This window comes from Cnephaeus nilssonii (assembly GCF_951640355.1).
Source record: "Cnephaeus nilssonii genome assembly, chromosome: 7".
Classification (NCBI taxonomy): Eukaryota; Metazoa; Chordata; class Mammalia; order Chiroptera; family Vespertilionidae; genus Cnephaeus; species Cnephaeus nilssonii.
Genome location: NC_137078.1, coordinates 3264474 through 3287813, shown reverse-complemented (window position 1 = coordinate 3287813; position 23340 = coordinate 3264474). Strand labels below are relative to the sequence as shown.

General features: G+C 50.8%; 2 protein-coding genes and 1 pseudogene across 5 annotated transcripts in view; all 3 read left to right on the top strand.

The window, feature by feature from the left end:
* FBLN2 (fibulin 2) overlaps positions 1-11793 on the top strand; it is a 95718-nt gene extending 83925 nt beyond the window's left edge. For all 3 annotated transcript variants that reach the window (XM_079777074.1, XM_079777073.1, XM_079777075.1), the window contains 3 exons: positions 372-500; positions 8801-8924; positions 10926-11793. In XM_079777074.1, coding sequence (XP_079633200.1) covers positions 372-500; positions 8801-8924; positions 10926-11283 — 611 coding nt within the window. In that variant the 3' untranslated portion in view covers positions 11284-11793. The remainder of the gene's footprint in view (positions 1-371; positions 501-8800; positions 8925-10925) is intronic.
* On the top strand, positions 3242-5628 carry LOC307103187 (D-3-phosphoglycerate dehydrogenase-like; the record flags this gene model as incomplete). The annotated part of the gene is given in 3 exon segments (XM_079777309.1): positions 3242-5254; positions 5256-5541; positions 5545-5628. Coding segments are annotated over 3 exon segments (1587 nt in total). The 5' UTR covers positions 3242-4037.
* A 6961-nt stretch (positions 11794-18754) lies between the features above and the next one.
* LOC307103822 (ribonuclease H2 subunit C-like) lies at positions 18755-19304 on the top strand (annotated as a pseudogene). Its single transcript has one exon. The product of its transcript is annotated as a ribonuclease H2 subunit C-like (transcript).
* The last annotated feature ends 4036 nt before the right edge of the window (positions 19305-23340 follow it).

The following is a 23340-nucleotide window of genomic DNA, read 5'->3' as shown; positions in this document are numbered from 1 at the left end:
AGTTGGAGTCCCATCCCTGTGATCTCTGGCTGTGTGACCTTGGGAAGATGCTTTCTGAGTCTAACCTTAGACTCCTCCCCTGCAAAGTGGAGACCTGGTCCTGACCTGAGTGGGATGAAGGGTTCAGTTGAATGCGCCCAGACCTGTGTTTGGTACCTGATTATTCCTTAGCTGGTAGTATTTGTGGAGCAGCCCCAGGGAGCAAGCACTAGAATGGGAGTCCTCTTTTTGCTGTGTGGCCTTGGACAAGTCTCTTCCTCTCTCTGAGCCCTGTTGTCCTCCTCTGTAAAATGGACCCCTGAGCTCACATGGCTGTGAGTGGCTGGGCCCTGCCGTTGGGCAGGGTCACAGAGTGAACCTCTCTCTGGCAGACATCGACGAGTGTGCTCAGGGTGCCGGCATCCTTTGCGCCTTCCGCTGTATCAATGTGCCAGGGAGCTACCAGTGTGCATGCCCAGAGTGGGGCTATACCATGATGGCCAACGGCAGGTCCTGCAAAGGTAAGCAAGGGGTCCCTGTCTACCAGAGCCTCAGCCAGGACCCTAGCAGATTTGGAAAGCCTCACACAGCATTCTGTGCACTTGGAGCTCTGACCCCAAGGGCATGAGTACAGAATGGCCAGTGCCTCTGGTGATCTGTGGCTGGGATGGGAAAGGTGACAATCTTTCTGCTTCTTAACCCAGCTTAGAATTTTCCAGACTTGGACTCAGCTCTGGGCCTTGCCCTAGGAGCAGGACAGAGATCCTGTGGGTGGTTCTAAAAGACACAAGAGACCTGTCTAGTGAGAAGTCTGCAGAAGAACAGCCTCAGGGGTCCCAGTCTCTGTTCCCAAGTGTTAAAGATGCTATCCAGGCCAGCCAGGTCTTTGGACCCAGAGGATGAGGTGGGTCCACCAAGTGTAGGCAAAGGGATCACAGAGAGGCTTATCCCAGAACCACATGCTGAAAAGACTCCCCAGTCAGAGGTATGCGTATGCAGGGCTGGGAAGGGATACAGAGGAGAATGTGGGCTCCCTGGCACTGGAGACATGCAGAGAGGGTCTGGGCAGTCACCTGTTAAATGTGCAATTGAGGGACTTCTTCCCAGGATGGGGAACCAGGTTCTGTGACATCTAATCTTCTAAGTTGGAGAGCTGTGATCTTTAGTTCCATCAGAATATACTGAGGCCATCAAATTCTGGCAAGTGACCAGCGCAAGGTGGAACGGTCTGGAATCCACCTGGGGCAGGTTATAACAGCAGCACTGGCAACCCCCCTGGGAAAACCAACCACTCAGCTCCTCAGAGCATGGCCACCTGTGCCTCCTGGCATGCATGACCAAGTCTTTCCAGGCGGTGGAGCTGAGAGCCTCAAGTCTCCTGGGTTGCAGCTTTGGTCTCCTGGTGCTTCTGGGGGACCAGGGATCAGGGTTGAGGCTTGGAAGGGTACAGAGCTAGACCAACGGTTGCTGCCTATAAGTGAATCCTAAGATCAAATTCGTAGGTCTCAGCCAGCTGTGTGTGTGTGTGTGTGTGTGTGTGTGTGTGTGTGTGTGTGTGTGTGTTTAATGTAGAGTAGAATATAGGATCAGGTAGGGTGGAATAGACGTAAGGTAGGTCAGAGTGCACTGTGCCCATAAGGCTTGTTTCAGTTCACATGTGTGCCCTTAGTCCCAATGCAAAAGGATTCTTTACTGTAGGTTGATGTAAATTAATAATAATAAATTAAAAGGTTCTGAGAGAAAACAGGTAAATTAGGACTTGGAGGCCTGCTGGGCTCACTCACAGAAGCTGACCTCGGCCTCCCTGGCTGGCTGCTAACCACGCTGCTTTTTAATTTAAAAAATAATTGGTATAGACTTCATAAAAGGTAGGGATTTCACCCAGCATAAACTGAACTGTGTGGGAAATATTTTATGTTCCCAGAATATGACTTCATTCTTGAGATCGAGGCTCTGTCCCTGATGGAAAAACAGTGTGGTCACTTCTAAGAAGGCTGTCAGAACCGAGTGACTTTTGCTCTTGATGGCACTTCAGGTTGAAAACCTGGTCACATTCAAGACTGTCTCTCCTTGGCCCCTCCTCCCTGGCATGCTAGCCAGGGTCAGAGGAGTGCCCAGATGTCCAAGGTGCCTGTGCTATACCAGAGGGCTCACTGGGCCCAGGCTGTGCTGGCTACAGGCGCGTCTGATCACAGTGCTGATCTTGCCCATTTGTCCCCTCACACCGTAACCAGTGGCCCACTTCTAGGAGATGCAAAAGAGCTGGTGAGGCGCAGTCTCCTCTGTGGTCCAAGCTGCATCATCAGCCACCACCGGGAGGTCCTCCACCATGACACTTTCATTTTCTGTCCAAACTGTTTTGCTGGAAGAGCCTGCTGTCACAGGTGGACGGGGCAGAGCTCGAATGCTGGTTCTGCCTGGTCATGTCCGCTTCCCAAGTCATGTCCGCTTCCCAAGTCATGTCCGTGTGGTGCCCCTGTCTGTGGCCACTGACCTTTGAGCTGAGCAGTTGCTCCTTTGCGCTCCCTGGTCCTGTTCTGACTTGGACCAGGCACTGAGTCTCAGGGCTCCAGTGGGGGGAGGCCTGGGGCAGTGTGTGCTGGCCAGTGTCCCATGTCAGCACCTGTCCTTCTCCAGAATAAGAAACTGGAAAGAAAGAGGTTAGGGCATGAGACTCGGCCCATCCCTGGAACATGTGCTGAGGGAAGGGCCTTGACCGTATTTGCTAGCATGTGCAGTGTTGCCTAGCACATGATAGGTGCTCATTGAACATGCCATCATGCGACTGAGCTGAGAGGCAACTATTGCCGATATTTGGACGTTTTTCCTTCCAGTCTCTCTTTATGCCAATATATATACACATATATACAGGGTAGAGCAAAAGTAGGTTTACAGTTATTCATGTGGAAAATAATACAATCTATACTAATAAAAGGGTAACATGCTAATTAGACTGGGAGACCTTCTAGGAGACCTTCTGGACGTTCTTCTGGACAAAGCCATGGTGGCGGGGCCAAGGTAGAGGTGGTTAGGGGCCAAGAGGGGAGGGCAGTTGTGGGTGATCAGGCCAGGATGGGACAGCAGTTGTGGGTGATCAGGCCAGTCGGGGGGACAATTGGGGGTGAGCAGGCCAGTGGGAGGGGCAGTTGGGGTGAGCAGGCTGGCAGGGGGGCAGTTAGGGGCAAGCAGGCTGGCAGGGGGGCAGTTGGGGCGAGCAGGCTGGTGGGGGGGCAGTTGGGGGTGATCAGGCTGGCAGGGGGGGCATCCCCCAAGGGGTCCCAGATTAGAGAGGGTTCAGGCTGGGCTGAGAGACACCCCCCTCCATGCATGAATTTCATGCACCGGGCCACTAGTCTCTATAATGAAGAGCCAGGGTGTAACACCTTTACGACAAAAGCTCTACCAGACTGGAAGTCAGTGCTAGGTTGCTGTGGTAACCCAGCACTGACTGCTTCCGCTGCAGGCGCGGTGCCCCAGCACTGACTGCTGAGGGGGCTGCAAATCAGGGCCAGAGAGAGGCCTGAAGAGAGAAGCAGGGACTGATCCATTGCCTATGTGGCAGCTTTTGACCAGCACCTGCCTCTCACTTTCTCTCCCAGTCTGGCCAGCAGCCATGCCTCCATTTCTCTCCAGGACTCCACCGGGGCTGCTGATCAGGCCCCATTGATAGGCCCAGAGATGCTGACTGGCATAGAAACTGACCAATCAGAACCAAATCTGGGTGAAGTGTGAGGAACCAATGGCTGCCTAGGAGGTGGAGCTTTTGACTGGCATAGAAACTGACCAATCAGAACAAAATCTGGGGGCTTAGAGGTGTTTCTGTCCAGGGAGAGCAGTGGATCCCGAGGCCGGCTCCAGCAATGGCCTTCACAAATCTACAGAAAGTGCTCATCAGTGACAGCCTGGACCAGGGGTCCTCAAACTTTTTAAACAAGGGGCCAGTTCACTGTCCCTCAGACCATTGGAGGGCCGAAGTATAGTTTTAAAAAAACTATGAACAAATTCCTATGCACACTGCACATATCTTATTTTGAAGTAAAAAAACGGCAAAAGGGCCCATGGGCCGTAGTTTGAGGAGGCCTGGCCTGGACTCTTGCTGCCAGAAGATCCTGCAAGATGGAGGGCTGCAGGTGGTGGAGAAGCAGAACCTGAGCAAAGAGGAGCTGATAGCTGAGCTGCAGGACTGCAAAGGCCTTATCCTCCGCTCGGCCACCAAGGTGACTGCGGATGTCATCAACGCAGCAGAGAAGCTCCAGGTGGTGGGCAGGGCCGACACTGTCGTGGACAATGTGGATCCGGAGGCCACCACTAGGAAGGGCATCCTGGTCATGAACACTCCCAATGGGAACAGTCTTAGTGCTGTGGAGCTCACCTGTGGGGTGATCATGTGTCTGGCCAGGCAGATTCCCCAGGCGACGGCTTCGATGAAGGATGGCAAATGGGACCGAAAGAAGTTCATGGGAACCGAGTTGAATAGAAAGACCCTGGGAATTCTTGGCCTGGGGAGGATCGAGAGAGAGGTCCGGACACAGTCCTTCGGGATGAAGACTGTAGGGTACCACCCCATCATCTCACCAGAGGTCTCGGCTTCCTTCAGCATTCAGCAGCTGCCCTTGAAGGAGATCTGGCCCCTCTGCGACTTCATCACTGTGCACACCCCTCTCCTGCCCTCCACCACAGGCCTGCTGAACGACAGCACCTTCACCCTGTGCAAGAAGGGCGTGCGCATGGTGAACTGCGCCCGCGGAGGGATCATGGACGAGGGCGCCCTGCTGCGGGCCCTGCAGTCGGGGCAGTGCGGGGGCGCAGCGCTGGATGTGTTCACGGAGGACCTGCCTCGGGACCGCACCTTGGTGGACCACGAGAATGTCATCAGCTGCCCCCACCTGGATGCCAGTACCAAGGAGGCCCAGATCCGCTGCAGGGAGGAAATCGGGGAGGAGATCGCTGTCCAGTTCGTGGACATGGTGAAGGGGAGAGCCCTCGTGGGGGTCGTGAATGCCCAGGCCCTTACCAATGCCTTCTCTCTGCAAACCAAACCTTGGATCAGTCTGGCAGAAGCTCTGGGGACTCTGATGCGAGCCTGGGCAGGGTCCCCCAAAGGGACCATCCAGGTGGTAACACAGGGCTTAACCCTGAAGAATGCTGGGAACTGCCTGAGCCCCGAAGTCATTGTCAGCCTCCTCAAAGACACTTCTAATCATGCGGATATGAACTTGGTGAACACCAAGCTGCTGGTGAAGGAGGCCGGCCTCAATGTAACCACCTCCCATAACCACACTGCCAGGAGAGCAAGGATGCGGGGAAGGCCTCCTGAGTGTGGCCCTGGCAGGTGCCCCCTACCATGCTGTGGGCTTTGTCTATGGCACCACACCTGTGCTGCAGGCACTCAACGGAGCTGCCTTCAGACCAGAAGTGCCTCTCCACAGGGGTCTGCCCCTGCTCCTGTTCCGGGCTCAGCCCTCCAACCCTGCCATGCTGCCTACCATGATTGGGCTCATGGCAGAGGCAGGCGTACAGCTGCTGTCCTACCAGACCTCAGTGGTGTCCGATGGGGAGACCTGACACATCATGGGCATCTCCTCCCTGCTGCCCAGCCTGGATGCCTGGAAGCAGCATGTGACCGAGGCCTTTCAGTTTCATTTCTGACCTTGGGGCTCACCAGGACCAGCCTTGGGGACTTTGTGATCAACATTGACAGGTCACATTCCCGGGGCTGACACCACTTATGTGGTCTGACCCCTGTAATAACCACTTAATAAACAGCCCACCCTCCCCCCACCCCCCCAAAAAAATAAAGAACCAAATCTGGGTCAACTGTGAGGAGCCAATGGCTGCCTAGGAGGAGGAGCTTTTGACGCTGACTGGCATAGAAACTGACCAATCAGAACCAATTTGGCTGGCAGAGGAGGGCAATTGGGGGCGAGATCAGGCCAGCAGGGGAGGGCAGTTAGGGACGAGATCAGGCCACAGGGGAGGGCAGTTGGGAGCAACCAGGCCGGCAGGAGAGGGCAGTTGGGGGCGAGATCAGGCCAGCAGGGGAGGGCAGTTGGGGGTGAGATCAGGCTGGCAGGGGAGGGCAGTTAGGGGCGATCAGGCAGGAAGGCAGAGGCAGTTGGGGGCGAGATCAGGCTGGCAGGGGAGAGCAGTTGGGGGCGAGATCAGGCTGGCAGGGGAGGGCAGTTAGGGGCGATCAGGCAGGCAGGCAGAGGGGTTGGGGGCAATCAGGCAAGCAGGCAGAGGCAGTTAGGGGCAATCAGGTAGGCAGTCAGGTGAGCGGTTAGGAGCCAGCAGTCCCAGATTGTGGGATCGGGCCTAAACCGGCAGTTGGACATCCCCCAAGGGGTCCCCGATTGGAGAAGGTGCAGGCTGGGCTGAGGGAAACCCCCCCCCCCCCCGTGTACAAATTTCGTGCACCGGGCCACTAGTAATTAATAATAATGCAAGAGTAAACTCTTGTTTTGTTTAGTCACAACTGTAGACCTACTTTTTGCCCCACCCTGTATACATAGAATATAGTATTAGCTAAAATCATGGGGAAAATAACCTGGAATCCTGCTTTCTTAGTATATGTGAAGCTCTTACCAGCATTCACCTCAATATGGGCTAGCTTTGAGCAATGCTGTTAGTCTCCCCACTGACTCTGTCCCCCATTTCTGCATGTCTGCTGTGGCATCGCCACCCCAGATGGGGCTACAGTGGTGCCCCTGGGTGTCCGGCCCTGTTGGGCTCTCCCTTTGGCTTCAGCTCTCCAGGAGAGGCTTCAGGGTCAAAGCCCCGCAGATGCCAGGGGCCTGGCAGCACCGAGGGGCAAGGACCCTGGGGTCCTAGGGAAGTCCTGCAACAGCTTCCCCAGCCACTGACCCTTGGGCTTCTCCTGCCACTTCTGAACACATGTGTCAATAGGGCCAGGGCAGACAGTAAGAAGCTGCTCCCACCCTGTTCCTGCTCCACCCCACCGCGCTTCAGGGTCAGCACCTCCTGCTCCCTCTTTGGCGGCCAGCGGTGTAGAGTGAGGAAAGGAGGAGGCCATCCCTATGTGTACATTCAATTATTGAACCATCAGGGAAGCAACCACACCCATCCTGGCCCCACCACCTCTGGCCGCCTGCCATGTTTTCTCCCAGATTGGGATCGTGACATAGTTGGCAGAGAAGGGAAGTGGGGCTTGGTGAGATGAATAGTGTGAGTTGGTCTGAATTGTGAAGCATAGTAGGCAGAGCCTAGAGTGAAGCAGGCCGGAGTCCAGCCATGGCCCTGCCCTTCCGCAGCTGTATGACCCTGGGCACGTCTGTGCATGGGAGGCGACCACACACCTGCCTCGGGGTATGAGGATAGAGGAGTCAGTAAGGGTGGCATGCCTTGAGCATGAATGCACACAAGGTGGTAAACTGGGGTACAAATTGGCTATTGCTGTCAGTGCTTTTATGTTGTGGCTGCTATCGTTAGGAGTCAGCCTGGCATCATGACTGGGTCCCACATTTTGGCATTAGGTGGACCTGGCTTCAGCCCCAGCTGCTGTGCTGACTGTTTGTGACCTTGAGCAAGGTCATAGCCCTCTCAGATTTCCAGTTTCCTCCTCTGGGAGGCCAGTGACTCTTACCCCATTGGGCTGGTAGGAGGGTTGGGTGAGAAGAAATCCCTAAACGAGGTCAGTGTGGAGGACTGGAGAACAAATCTGCAGTCCAGGGAAGTGCCTGGCAGCCCCCGCAGCCCCCGCCCGGCACAGCCTTGGGCCTGCTGAAGCTGTCCTCTTTGAGCCGAGCGGCTGATCTTTACACGAAGGTCTCTGGAACCCATTTACTTGATCCATGAGTCATCTTGGAACACACACACACACACACACACACACACACACACACACACACACACCTCGTGCTTGCTTCTCTGAGCATTCCTCAGAGAGATTTACCCATGTGTTCATGTGTGTGTGTGTGTTTTATGTGTGTGTGTGTATCTGTGTGGGTGTGCTTAAGCACATGTGTGTGCTCAACGATGTGCACAGGAAGCATGAGCATGTCTGTGCAGTTTATGGGGCATTTGTGTCTGTGAATTCGGAGTCTATTTACAAGCGATGAGTCTTGAACTTCCATCCAACAATACATGGAGAGTACATGCTCTGTTGGCCCTCTGCTGGGCTGGGGGCACCACAGGACTGAGGAAGACGCTCTCCCCCTGCCCTCCTGGAGCCCACACTGAGGCCAGGGAGGGTGGAAACTGAACAGAAAAACAAAATAGCTAGGTGTGTTTGAGAGCAGGACAAGCAGTACAAGGAGAATAAAATGGCTTGAAATGGAGGGGGATGGGAGAGGAGGACTACTGCAGTGTAGTCAGGGAGAACATCCTGTAGGGTATGACCCTGAGCTGAGACCTGAACAATGAGAAGGAACCAACCTTGGGAAGATGTGAGGAAAGTGTTGCAGCAGTGGGAACAGCATGTGCAAAGGCCCTGAGGTGGGACAAGGGTCAGGGCATTGGGGAAGCTCAGGGATCTAGCAGAACTGTAGCCTGAGTGGAAGGAGAGGGGTTGTACCATAGGGCTTGGTGTCAATAGGCGGGCCTGAGTATTTATACTGGGGGCATGGGAAGCCCTCAGTGATCATGACAAAAGATCATTTTCATTTTAAAGCCAGGTCCTCTGGCTGCTTGCTGGGCATGGAGGGGACTGGATGGGATGTGAGTGGCACAGGCTGGAACTGTGAGCTGTGGTCTTGTAGTCCGGAAGAGCTGCTCTGAGGCCCAGGCCTCAGCTTGGGTGATTCAGACAAGGGTCCCCAGCTGTGGGGGAATCCCTCCCATGACTCTCCTCTCCTCCCCTCAGACCTGGATGAGTGTGCACTGGGCACCCACAACTGTTCTGAGGCCGAGACCTGCCACAACATCGAGGGCGGCTTCCGCTGCCTGCTCTTCGAGTGTCCTCCTAACTACGTTCGAGTCTCTGAAACGTGAGTGTCTCCACCCCAGCCCTGGGCCCAGGAACCCTGCACAGATACCATGCTGCCCAGGGGAGAGGCCAAGTGGCCGTGGCCCCTGCCTTAACCACCTCCTGCTCTTCACCTGCCCCCACTGCAGAGTCTGTGGTCAAATTGACTACAAATGGCACAAATGAGAGCACCTTGCAGAAAGTTCAGAGTCTAGAGAATGAAGAGAAGGTGCATAGGAAATCTCCCTTTCTATCTTCCTCACACATGCACATACATGCCATGCTTGTTATCTATTGCTGTGTAACAGGTTATCCTAACACTTAGCACCTTAACCTGACAACCAGTTATTCTTTAAATAGTTTTGGAAAGTCAGGAATCCAGGATCAGCTTAGCTGGATGGTTCTGGCTCAGGGTCTCATGGGGCTGCAGAATCCGCCATCCAGTCACGTGGTTCTGGTCAGGAGGTCTCAGCTCCGCGCCATGTGGGCCTGTCCATGGACATGCCTTCCCCAGCACAGGTCATGGAGAGAGTGAGAGACGTTTTGCAAAAGTGACACATGCTTATAAAAACATTCAAATAATAGGCACTGGCCAGTGTGGCTACGTGGTTAGAGCATTGGCCCGTGGACTAAAGGGTTTTGGGTTAGATTCCCGGTCAAGGGCATGTACTTGGGTTACAGGTTCAATCCCCAGCCCCAGTTGGGGTGCCTGCGGGAGGCAACCAATTCATGTGTCTCTCTCATGTTGGTTTCTCTTTCCCCCTCTCTCCCTAAAAAAAAAAAAAAAATCAATGGAAAAAAATCTTCAGGTGAGGATTAACAAACATTTTTTTTCAAACAATAAAAGTGTGCCAACCAAAGTTTTTGTCCCTCCCTCAAACAAATCATACAGTTGCTGACTGGTTGGAGTGTGTCCGTCTTCTCTTTGGTCTGAACATAAAGTGCACACAGCTGCCCTGTCTCTGGTGCACTCAGCCGTTCTCGTCTAGCTTTCTCTGCCTTGCAGCTCTTGTGTCTGCATGTAGCCTGCCCCAAATGGTGTTTCCTGCACGCATGTGTCCATAATTCACTTACCGCTGTCCTGCTGGCAGCTTCCCATTTTCCACTAATATCCATGTGCATGTGTGTTGGGACATTTTAGGGAGTATGTCTAGGGGACTCTGGGCAAGTGACCTTCCTTCTCTGGGTCCTGGCTGCCTCACCTGCAGCATGGGAGTGACAGCAGCACTGTGGGTTGGTGTGAGCATCAGCTGAATGAAGATGCAAGTTTCACACAGTGGGTGGCAGGGCATAAATGCCGTGTCTGTGCTACGGGCTATGTTGCTCCTGTGCTGGCCTTGTGCTGCGGCCTCCTGCTCAGAAGATCTCTAGAGTTGCTGAGCCCTGGTGCCTAAACAGCATCCCATTTTGGAAGTAGTGAGTTTTCATATTGATTTAACAATGGAGGGCCAAGATGAGGTCAGATTGTTGCTAAGCTTAAAAATTGAGGCCTTGGCCCCCTAGGGTTTGGCTTCCTTGCCACCCTCATCCAGCAGTGCTGGTCTTGAGGCTTCTACCTGAAAAATGGCAGGGCATCCCAACTCAGAGGAGGAAGTGGCCCAGAAAAAGTCAATTAATAGAAGAAAAGGAATTTGGAAAATGATTGCAATGATAAAATCACTCTGGCCTGGGAATCTATTCCAATGGACAGTGTGCCAGTAAAGAAAAGGCAGAGAGGAAGGAGCATTGGGGTGCACCAGAGCTGCTCGAGAGCTGCGCCAGGCACTGTGGTGGGCGCTGCCTGTGTATAAACTTACTCCACCCCCCTGCCCCCCAAAGGAAATACCTTACAGATGAGGAAGCTGAGACCCGCATAGTAAGGAGACTTAGCAGATGCTACAAGGCTACTAAGAGTAGAGCTGGGGCCAGCTGGCCCTTGAGCCTGCCTCCACCATGTCCAGGATGGTGGACAGCAGGGGTGGGAGAGCCCGGGATGGTTGTTCGGGAGCCCTGGCCCTCTGACCCAGCCCCGTGCATCCTGCAGGAAATGCGAGCGCACCACGTGCCATGACTTTTTGGAGTGCCAGAACTCGCCAGCTCACATCACGTACTATCAGCTCAACTTCCAAACTGGCCTCCTGGTACCGGCTCACATCTTTCGCATCAGCCCGATGCCCGCCTTTGCAGGGGACACCATTGCCCTCACCATCACCAGAGGCAACGAGGAGGGCTACTTCGGCACACGCCGGCTCAATGCCTACACAGGTGTTGTCTACCTGCAGCGGTCAGTGCGTGAGCCCCGGGACTTCGCCCTGGACGTGGAGATGAAGCTCTGGCGGCAGGGCTCTGTCACCACCTTCCTGGCCAAGATGCATGTCTTCTTTACCACTTTTGCCCTGTGAGGTGCCTGCCTGAGCGACTGTGCAGGGCTGCAGCACTTGGGTGCCCCTGCTGGTCCCTGTGCCACCCTCCACCCCACCCTCCAGTGCACCTCTTTCTTTGGGTGCTCAGCACCGTGTGGATGGGGCCTGGTTTTGGGGTGTTTTTTGCTACAACTGGAAAATAGCCTAATTTTGCTGAATGGATTCCTCTCAGGTTTCTGGGAGGGATCTTGGCAGCAGGAGGCGGAGAGCGGCTCCAGGTCCCTTCAGGTGCCTGTGGGCGCAGTGAGAGGACCAAAGGCGACATGGCGATTAACGGCGGGAAACGGACCGTGCGGGGCTTTGGACTCAACTGGATGGCCTGGCCCCAAAGGTGACATTCCATTTCATGTTTCACTGTGATTACTTCTTCACTTTAAAAAACCATCTTAAGTGTTTTTGTTTAATTATAAAAGTAGTACATACACACTGCAAAAAATTTCAAGTAGTACAAAAAGGTTATAAAGTAAAAAGTGACAAAAGAAAAATCTTTACTTCTGTCAAGTGTTTGAATCTGATGGCGTGTCTGAGGGTCCTGGGTCCCAGCCTGGGTGTGGAGTCAGTCTGTTCATTAAGAACCCCATTATGTCTGATGAAAGGAATAACTCCAAACTAGGAGTCCCATTGAGATGACAAGTTTGTGGTGTAAACATGCTGGCGTTCTGGTCCTGTCTTCTTTCACCAATGCTTCTCCTCCTTCCTTTCCCCTCTTCTCCTCCTTCCCCAGTGTGGCCCTCGGCTGGTGTGTCACCTCCCCAAGTGTGGCCATTGGCTGGTGTGTCACCTCCCCAAGTGTGGCCCCCGGCTGGTGTGTCACCTCCCCAAGTGTGGCCATTGGCTGGTGTGTCACCTCCCCAAGTGTGGCCCCCGGCTGGTGTGTCACCTCCCCAAGTGTGGCCATTGGCTGGTGTGTCACCTCCCCAAGTGTGGCCATCGGCTGGTGTGTCACCTCCCCAAGTGTGGCCCCAGGCTGGTGTGTCACCTCCCCAAGTGTGGCCCCGGCTGGAGTGTCACCTCCCCAAGTGTGGCCCCCGGCTGGTGTGTCACCTCCCCAATTGTGGCCCTCGGCTGGTGTGTCACCTCCCCAAGTGTGGCCCTTGGCTGGTGTGTCACCTCCCCAAGTGTGGCCCTCAGGTAATATGTCACTTTGGATATTGCCCAGAAACGCTAAGGTCTGTACACATCAGGTCAGGCAGAGGCCCTGGGCAGGATCCTGAGAGATGAGAGAATCCATTTTTCTTCTGCACTGTGCACCTGGGCTTTGAGGCTGCTGTAAGGAGGAGGTCTCAGGTTGGGAGGTCCCCAAGCACACACTTGCCACTGCTCTTGGCCCTGTCTCTAACTCAGGGATTCCAGCTGTGAGCAGTGTGTGGTTCTGTGGGCCTGTGTGTAGTGGACATAGTGGACAGCAGCTGGTGTTGAAGAAATGGAACGGGACACTGTCAGTACTCTATCCCTGATGAAGAAGGCATGGTCAGGAAACGGCAGTGCGTGTGTCTGCGTGTGTCACACCCCCAATGCCACTCTCCCGGGGCCTTCTCCCAGCTCACAAGTGCTCCCCATGGGCCCTCGGTCAACTGACATCACCTCCCAGGGTTTCGTCTACCTCTGCGGGTAGTCCCCATGTTTCTCTCCGGGATGCTGTGCCCATGGAATCAGCACACAGTCTCGCTTGGCACCAGCTCATCTGAGGCTCTCCTGACGTGAGAGTTTCCGAGGTTCAGTGATTCCAGGATTCTAGGCTGCAAGGAGCTGGGCAAGCTACAGTTTGGAGAACAAGTCTCTACAAGGGTGTCCTCACTTCAGACGCCGGATGGAAGCTGGAGGGTTCCCACAACCACCCTCACTTTCAGATACCAGGCTTTCGCCCTCAGGATGTGTCGCTATCCTGCAGGATGGGTGACCGTGCTCCCAGGGTTACCATCCTGGGAGCCTTTGGTGCCAGCATTTCCATTGGAGCACGGTCACATTCTGTCAGCGTGGCTGGCCTTCAGCGTCCAGTCCCTCCTGGAGGTGAGACTAATATGGCATGTCCCAAAGCTCCTATCATAAGCCACAGTATTAGACTATCCAGGGCCCAACACCTCCAGACAAACACACTCCAGTTAGGACTTTCCAAGGGCCTAGACCTCACCTCCCTGTAGCCAAGGGCAAAGGCCAGACTTCAGGGAAGAGAGGGCCAGCCCCTCCAGCCTCTAATGTAGGTTTTCTTACAGGACGATGGTATTTAGGCATCTACACTTAGTATTACTTGTTACATCTCTTGATCTGCTAAATGTGCCTATGATAAATATGTGCAGAACCACTTAGCATAGAAATGAGTGAATGGTTCCTCAGGCCGGACATCTCCCATCCTGAGGAGGCCATAACTCAGTGCTCCAGCATGTGACCAGTGGTATAAGCATAACCTTTCCAGCAATGCCAGTGCTGTTCTACACTGCAGCAGGTGAATGACCTGGAAAGTGAGACTGGGCCCATTCAGTTATCAGCCATTCAGCCAGTCCATCAAATTGTCCCCCACGGTGAGGCCGCTCAGGTTTGCCACTTCCATCCGACCTTGTCAGGTTTCCAAAGCAGGAGTGGACTTGGCTTTGCCTTTCAGGCATCTGGTATGATCGAGATGAGGCTGTGTCCTCTTTCTCCAAATCTCTTGAGATAATATAATACTGGCCCAATGTCCTGCTGGGTTTCCCTCATTTGTAACCCATTTACCCCCTTTCCCTCAGCTCTCTCCACCTGCACTCCAGTTCTTCCACCCTTGGATGGGGCCTTAGGTTTGTCCCCTGTGCTGGTCTAGATTACAGGCAGCAATACTAGCCTAGCAAGTGCCTCCCTAGTCCACTCCTGTCCTGGTAGGGTGTGGTCATACAGAACTTCTGGGCCAACTCCACCAGTAGGCATCCTGCCGCTTTCACTCTCCATCTAGATTCTGCCAGATGGTGATAAAGGCAGTATCCACCCTGTCAGGCCCTTAGGAATTGTGACATCAATGATTAGCAGTTTAGTCACAGTTTCTTGCTTAGGAATCCTCCCTCCTTCTGGCAACCATAGTTGCAGCCTTGCTCCTGGGACAACAGCATCAATAGGAACAAATCAAGTTGAGATGATGTTGGAGGGGAAAAGTATAGTCATGCCAGCATCCTTCCCCTGTGGAAGAATTGTGTCATCATAACAGGCTCCCCAGATCACCTAGAAAAGCAGAGGAGTCTATTCAGGGGGACCTTCCCTTGGCCCCCTCATGGTGAGCGTGAGCACACTGCTGACAGCATGTAAGCCAGCCCTTCGTGCTTGCATCTCCATCACCTTGTTTTAGAAAACCGGTTTTAATCCTCTATCTAGCCATTACTCCAAGGAAGATCTCTCTGCTTGTTGTTGGACACTGAGCTGTCACGAGTGTTCCTTGGTCTGATGACTTTTTGCCAACTTACCAAAGCAGATCTGGCTGCTGCTGCCTCAGCAACAGAGGAACCCTGAGCTAAGTACATCACTGGCCACTGGCAGCAAGGGAACTGTGTTGGCCCCCTTCCGTCTTGGGACAGAAGCACTCTGAGGGCTTACAGAGTGTCTGACCCTCTGGCATCCTGTACGATCTGACTGGGTCTGATCCACAGTGAAGCAGCTGAAAGACTAGCCCATGACCATGGGACCCACTGTTCATGCACAAACTACATGACCCAGAGGCAGCCTCATAGAGAGTGTGAACAGCTTTCTAAAGGTGAGTGAAACACTGGCTTGAGAGAAACATTATAAAAACAATGGGGTTCTATCCTTTAGGATGCACCCCATTAAATCTGAGGCCCCATATATGTTCTAAAGGAAGGATAAGCTGACTAGGATCCAAGGAATGACAGGAGTAGCCCCATTTGTCATGACCCCACTGGCCACTGAGTGGTTTTGTTCTTCCTGTCTCTGCAACTTGGGACTCTTCAGGGTTGGAGGTCCTGATCATTAAAGGGGCACAATCTTCCTGGGGGAAATGCAAAGTCCAACTGACACAAACGGCCGCTGCTCTTAGATCTTCTGATTCTCTGGACTAGTAGGTAAGGAATAGATCCGAATACTGATGGAGTAATTGCCCTTGGGCAGCAGAGGGGACAGGGATGCTTTGACACAATGGGAGCAGGGAGGAATACGAGGAGAACTGAAATAATCTCAAGTGCTTTTGCCTCATTGTACCTGTAAACAGACCTGTGCACAGCCCCAGACCAGCACCATGGTCAAGGTGTCAAACATCAAGCTACCAAAGATCCCTCAGAATGAAGGTTTGTGTTAAACTGTCAGGTGAGTCCCCAATATCTGATAAGGTGATAACTAAGGGCAAGGGCACTTTTGATAGTGGGGGAGGGAGAGTATGAGTACCAGTGGTTGCCTCTGGTCTAATGCAGTGACAGGAGCTGTGGCTCACTCCACTCTCTTTTCTGAGTTTTCCTCTCATATAGATGGGTTCAACCGACCCTGCATGGAGAAACAGGGTGCCCTGAGAATGCAGACTTCCAACTACGGGAGTGTAATTGACCATGGGTCCCACCTGCCAAGCTTGGAAAGCCTCTGCCATATGTGAGCTCGTGCTTCCATGGGAAGTTCCCATCTAGGGACTAAGCCAACCAGGAACACAGGCAGGCCCTTCCTGCAGACTCGGACTCCTCTGTGGCTAACTGGGTTGAGGGCTGTGGTCACTGATGCTGAACCTTCCTTAGACGATGACAGGCAGGGCCACGGTCTCCCAGTGTTCCTTCCCTCCCCTTAGATCAGACTGCTCCCAGACTTACCCAGACCCCTCTGGGCATCTGTTTTTTTGAAAGAGCTGAATTCGCATGCACACGTGCGGGGGCACACACACACACACACACACACACACACACACACACACACGAATAATGCTAACGAGATATTTACTCTGTGTCCTCATCTCTGTTATAAACTAATCTAAACAAAAAGGTTCCAGTGACCAGGAGAGAAACTAGTGTTCCTTTGGGGGTTGGATTCCAGGAGTCTATGACCTGCCTTCTGTGTAAACCAACTGAGGCTGCTTTTTCTCACTGAACAGCCTATATGCAGATGGATCCCAGGAGTGGGGTGTTCGGAATGGCAGACCCTAACTGTGGACTGGCCAAACCATGGTCAGAAGTGAAAGCTCCTCTAGATATGATAACTTTTTTTTAAATGTCTTTTTATTGATTTGAGAGGAAGGGTAAGAAAGAGATAGAAACATCAATGATGAGAATCATTGATTGGCTGCCTCCTACATGCCCCCTACTGGGATCAAGCCCACAACCCAGGCATGTGCCCTGACTAGGAATCCAACCATGACCTCCTGGTTCATAGGTCATAACTCAACCACTGAGCTACAACAGCCGGGCAGGAACTTCTTGTCTGGTGACAAAAGAACAGTCAGTCTGCCTATCGTGTCTTGGGAGAAAAAACTAAGGAGGGTGGATTGCGTTGCTACCTCATTCTGCTGTCCTTTCAATCCTGTAAGAAAAGAGATAAGCTAAGTTTGAAACCTGTCAATCTGACAGCATCCATAGATGAAAATACAAGTTTATTATATCTCTTCCGTCTTCTCTTTCTACCAAGGACATAGGGTGGTGGGAGGCTTACCATCAGGAGCCACCTCCACATTTCACATCCACCAGAGATCCTTGACTCGGAAGACACTGTGCGCTGTGTGCTTCTCACAGGTGTGTGTTGTTAAGAGTTCACTGTGGTGAAAAAACTTACTGAATAATCAATGGAAGACTCACTAGAGAGAACCCTGATAACCAAGGACCAAAAGTGGAGACCACACAGAGGCTGGTAGGAGGGGCAGAGGCGCAAAAGGGCTGGCTGGGCCCCTACAGATAGCAACTGAAGTTCCAGAGAGATATCTCAGCTATAGGCAGTTGCCATTGAAAACTCTGGGGTCTAATTCCCAAGCTGGGCCCCCCAGCAGAGAGCACCAGAACTGAGAAGGGTACCCACATAATATCTGGCTGTGAAAAGCAGTGGGGTAGCTGTCTGCCAGGGAGAGGTGGCTGGAAATTCATGCAGCCTCTTAAAGGGCCAATGCATAAAATTCCCTGTGGAGCTACCCATTTTGTGCTCTGACAGAGGAACAGCAGAGTGGACTGGAGCTGACTGAGCAGAAGCCAGGATTGAGGGCTCTGGGGTTAGAGCTCAGAAGGCAGACACCCCAGTTTCCTGTGCTGAGCCATTTCCTCAGGTTGAAGAAGTAATCTTTCTCATGCAGACAATTGCTATACAGATGGCATTTCCTGGGGTGGGGAGGGGGGGAAGCTGACCCACCCTATTGGAAAATACCTTGCCCCTTAGGAGACTGTGAATGAGAATTAGTCTCCAGAAACAATTAACCCACCCTGTTGAAAAAAAAAACTCTTGCCACACCTGTGGATAATTTTCTGAGGGGAAAATCAAGAGGAATCCTATCAGTCTGCAGCCAGAGGTGGAGCCTTTGAGTCTTTGCCTGAGCTAATTGGTCAGAAACTGTTTCATGCTGTCCTGCACTAGAGATTTGGAGGCATAGCAGAACTACCTAATATGTAGTCATAAACCCAAACAGGCAGCCAAAATGAAGCAACAAAGAAACTACCCATAAATGAAAGAACCAGAGAATTCTTGAGAAGAAGATATAAATGAAATGGAGATAAGAAACTTACCTGAAACAGACTTCAGAATAATGATAGTAAAGATGCTCAACAGCATGAGAAAAGATATAGCAATTATGAAAAAAGAATAGTCAGAAATAAAGATTGATATAGCATAAATAAAAAAATACATTGGAAGGAATACACAGCAGACTAGGGAAAGGTGAGGATCAGATCAGTGAATTAGAAGACAGGGTTGAAAAAATCAAATCAGAGAACCAAAAAAGAAAAAAAAATTAAAAAACAGGACAGTTTAAGGGAGCTGTGGGACAATGTGAAACGTAACAATATTAGAATAATAGGTGTGCCAGAAGAGGTAGAAAAGGAGAAAGGGATAGAGAATGTGTTTGAAGAAATAATGGCAGAAAACTTCCCTAACCTGGTGAAGGAAAAAGTCACAAAAGTTCAGGAGGCACAGAGAACCCCAAGCAAGAAGAACCCAAATAGGCCTATGCCCAGACACATCATCCTATCTAATTATAGCGTACCATGTAAATTACCATCACTCCGCTATGCCCACGATTGGGCGGCGGAGGCTGGGGGGCGGGACTCAGGGTGTCCTATCCGGCCATTGAGAGGCACGGATCCGCTGCCACTGAGCGGGGCTACGCTGCTGTTGAGAGGCACAGGGGGCGGGACTCCCGCCCCCTGTGCCTCTCAACGGCCAGATCCGGGCCGCTGAGGGGGTCCCACCCCCTGCGCCTCTCAACAGCAGGGGAGACCCCCTCAGCGCCCGGACCATCAAAAGTGGGGGAGCGAGCTCTGGCCTCAGTCAGCGAGCCACGGAAACCACGGAAACCTGGCAGAGGATGGAGAGCAGCGACGAGGAAGACAGGGAGAAGCACCGCATCCACCTACGCCCCGTCACTCTGCGCACACGCTGCACCTCCTGCCATGTGAAGTCCAGGTTAACCGGCCCGCCCCTGTGGGGCGCTTTTTCACCCCGGCCATCCGTCAGGGTCCCGATGGACTCGAAGTGTCGTTTCGGGGCCGCAGTCTGAGGGGCGAGGAGGTGGAGGTGCCGCCTGGCCTGCTGGGATACGTGATGGTGATGGAAGAGCAGTCGGTGGGGAAGCAGGACTTTTCAGCGGGATCCGACAAGGAGGAGCAGGAGCTGGTGGAACCCCCGAGGCGCTGGAGCGGGACTTCGACCGCTTTATTCGTGCCTCCGCCAGTTTCAGCCGCTTCACCCTGTGGGGCCTGGAGAGCATCCCTGGCCCGGATGCCAAAGTGCATGCGGCCCTGACCTGTCCCAGCCTCGCCGAAGCGATCCATAAACAGGTGCCGCAGGACTGAGAACCAGCGCTTGAAACTGGAAGCCACCGATCCCTTCACCAGCTCTCCACTTTGGATCTACTGAGTCCACCACCCCAATAAATGAGCTCTTTCACAGCAAAAACAAAAACAAAAACAAAAAAAAAACAAAAGTGGGGGACCTGGGTGCCTGTCTGCTCCGGCACCAGGCCTTTCAGAAGCCTCCACCGAGCCGGAGGCTTCTGAAAGGCCTGGTGCACGAGTGGACAGGCACCCAGCTCCACCGTGAAAAGCGAAAGCGTGTAGGGGACCCTACACGTGCATGATTCAATCATGCACTGGGCCTCTAGTAATTAAAATAAAAATAAAAGAATCTTAAAAGCAGCAAGAGAAAAGCAAACTGTTACCTACAAAGGAGTTCCCATAAGACTAACACCTGATTTCTTATCAGAAACTCTACAGGCCAGAAGGGAATGGCATGAAGTACTCAAGGTAATGGAAAGCAAGGATCTGAAACTAAGATTACTATATCCAGCAAGGCTATAATTAAAAATAGACAGTCAAATAAAGAGCTTCCCAGACCAAAAAAAAAAAAAAAAAAAGAAGGCTAAAGGAATACATTACCACCAAGAAATGCTAAAGGGACTGCTGTGATGAGAATAAGAAATCGAGAGAGAAACCTAGACATATAGAATTAAAATAGCAATAAACAAATACCTATCAATAATAACCTTAAGTGTAAATAGATTAAATGCTCCAATCAAAAGAAAGGAATGCTGAATGGATACAAAAACATGACACAACTATATGCTGTCTACAAGAGACCCACCACAGAACAAAAAACACACATAGGATGACAGTGAAGGGTTGGAAAATTTTTTTTCCATGCAAGTGGGAAAGAAAAAAACAAAACTGGAATAGCAATACTCATATCTGACAAAATACACTTAGAAATGAAGGCCATCACAAGAGACAACAACGGTCACTACATAATACTAAAGGGGTCAATCCAACAAGAGGATATAACTCAGGTAAACATATATGCACCCAACATAAGAGCACCTAAATATATTAAAAAGCTTCTAGAGGACTTTAAAGTAGAGAACGACAACAATAAGATCATAGTTGGGGACTTTAACACCCTGCTGACTTCACTGGATAGATTTTCCAGACAAAAAATTAATAAGGAAACAGTGACTCTAAAGGATACACTGGATCAAATGAATTTAATTGACATTTATAAAACATTTCACCTCAAAGCTACAGAATATACATTCTTCTCAAGTGCACATGGATCATTCATGAAGATAGACCACATATTAGGACACAAAATAAGTCTCTACAAGTTCTAGAAGACTGAAATCATATCAAGCATCTTCTCAGATCACAGGGGAATGAAATTAGAAATCAACTACAGTAAAAACACCACAAAACATTAAAAAACATGAAGGCTAAATAGCCTGTTATTAAACAATGAATGGGTTGCCAACAAGATCAAGAAAGAAAGAAATAAACTTCCTGGAAACAAATGAAAATGAACACACAACAACCTAAAATATCTGGGACACAGCAAAAGCAGTCCTGAGAGGGAAGTTCATAGTACTACAAGCCTACCTAAAAACAAAAAACTAAAAACAAAAACAAAAACACACCAATAAAACAAAACACACAAACACACAAAACAACAACAAACACAAGAAAAATCAACAATAAACTATTTAACCATACAACTTAAAAAACTAGAAAGAGAACAATAAGAAAAGCCTAGAGTAAGTAGAAGGAAGGAAATAATAAAGATTAGAGCTGAAATAAATGACATAGAGAATAAAAAATATATATATAAAATAAATGAAACCAAGAGCTGGCTCTTTGAAAGGATAAACAAGATTGATGAACCATTAGTCAGACTCATAAAGAAACAAAGAGAGAGGGCCCAGGTAAATAAAATCAGAAACAAAAGTGAAGAAGTAACTACTGTCACCACAGAAATACAAAGGATTATAAGAAAATACTATGAACAACTATATGCCAACAAGCTGGACAATGAGGATGAAATGGACAAATTCCTAGGAAAATATAATCTCCCCAAACTGAATCAATTAGAAGCAGAAAATCTGAATAGGCCAATAACAACTGATGAAATAGAGGCAGTAATAAAACAAACAAACAAACAAACAAAAAAACTCCCAGCAAACAAAAGCCCCAGTCCAAATGGCTTCACAGAGGAGTTTTACCAAACATTCAAAGAAGAACTAACACCTATACTCCTCAAACTATTCCAAAAAATTCCCAAGGAAGGAACACTTTGAAGTTCTTTTTATGAAGGCAGCATTATCCTAATTCCAAAACCAGATAAAGACACTATAATGAAAGAGAATTACAGGCCAATATTTCTGATGAGTATAGATGCTAAAATCCGCAACAAAATATTAGTCAATCACATCCAGCAATATATTAAAAAGATCATACACCATGACCAAGGGGATTTATTCCAGAGATGCAAGGATGGTATAATATTCACAAACCAATAAACGTGATACATCACATAAATTGAAAGACAAAAATCACATGATCATATCAATAGATGCAGAAACAACATTCGACAAAATACAGCATCCATCTCTCTCTCTCTCTCTCTCTCTCTCTCTCTCTCTCTCTCTATATATATATATATATATATATATATATATATATATATATATATAATTCTAATATGCAAATAGACTGAATGGCAGAACAACTGAACAACTGGTCGCTATGATATGCGCTGACCACCAGGGGGAGCGCATGGAACATGGCGGGCAGCAACAGGCAGTAGAGTGCGGAACATGGCAGCATCAGCCATGGCAGGATGGTTGAGCAGGTGAGTGGGGGCGCCAGACCAAGGCAGGATGCCAGTTGCTGTCATCAGGGCGAGCCTCTGGTGGTTACTGAAAAGTCTTTGTTCCCATGCACTGTGGTCCTCTCCAGCACTCGCACCCACTGCCAGTGCTGGCCCCACTCACACCTGCAGCTGGTGCTGGAGCCACCGCTCCCACCCATTTCTGGCGCCCAGTGCCAGTCCCAATCGCTTGGCGCCATCAGCGGGTGCGAGTGGCGGCTGCTGGCCCTGATCACCCCTCAGGGCTTCTCCACCTCCCCCTGCTCCTGAGGGATGATCAGGGCAGCAGGCGCCACTCACACCCACTTACAGCACCAACCCCACTCGAACCCGCTGCTGGTACCAGCCCCAATCGCTCTGTGCTGTCAGCAGACAGGGGATTGGAGGCTGTGGTGGGAGGGGCTGGGTGGGGACTCGGAGGATGGGCCGAGACCTGCCCCTGTGCCCACTGCAGCCTTATGGTCCACAGTTCCTTTCAAGGTGCACGAATTCATGCACTGGGCCCCTAGTTTTTGATAAAAACCCTCAGCAAAGTGGGAATAGAGGGAGCATATCTCAACATGATAAAGGCCATATATGACAAACCTACAGCCAACATCATACTCAATGGGCAAAAACTAAAACCATTTCCCCTAAGAACAGCAGCAAGATAGAGATGCCTGCTTTTACCACTCTTATTTAACACACTACTGGAAGTTCTAGCCACAGCCATCAGACAAGAAGAAGAAAGAAAAGGCATCCAAATTGGAAAGGGGGAAGTAAAACTCTCATTAGTTGTAGATGACATGATTTTGTACATAGAAACCCTAAAGACTCCACCAAAAAACTACTAGATTTGCCCTAACTGGTTTGGCTAGACCGTTGGCCTGAGAACTGAAAGGTCCCAGGTTCGATTCTGGTCAAGGGTATGTACTTTGGTTGCGGGCACATCCCCAGTTAGGAGGTGTGCAGGAGGCAGCTGATCGATGTTTCTCTCTCATCAATGTTTCTAATTCTCTGTCCCTCTCCCTTCCTCTCTGTAAAAAATCAATAAAATATATTTATAAAAAAATAATAAATAAATAAATAAAACTACTAGATTTAATAAATGAATTTAGCATGTAGCAGGATACAAAATTAATACCCCCAAATCAATGGCTTTTTTATATACCAAACTATAGGCCCAGTGCACAAAATTTGTGCATGGAGGAGGGTGTCCTTCAGCCCAGCCTGCACCCTCTCTAATCTGGGACCCCTCTCACAATCCAGGACTGCTGGCTC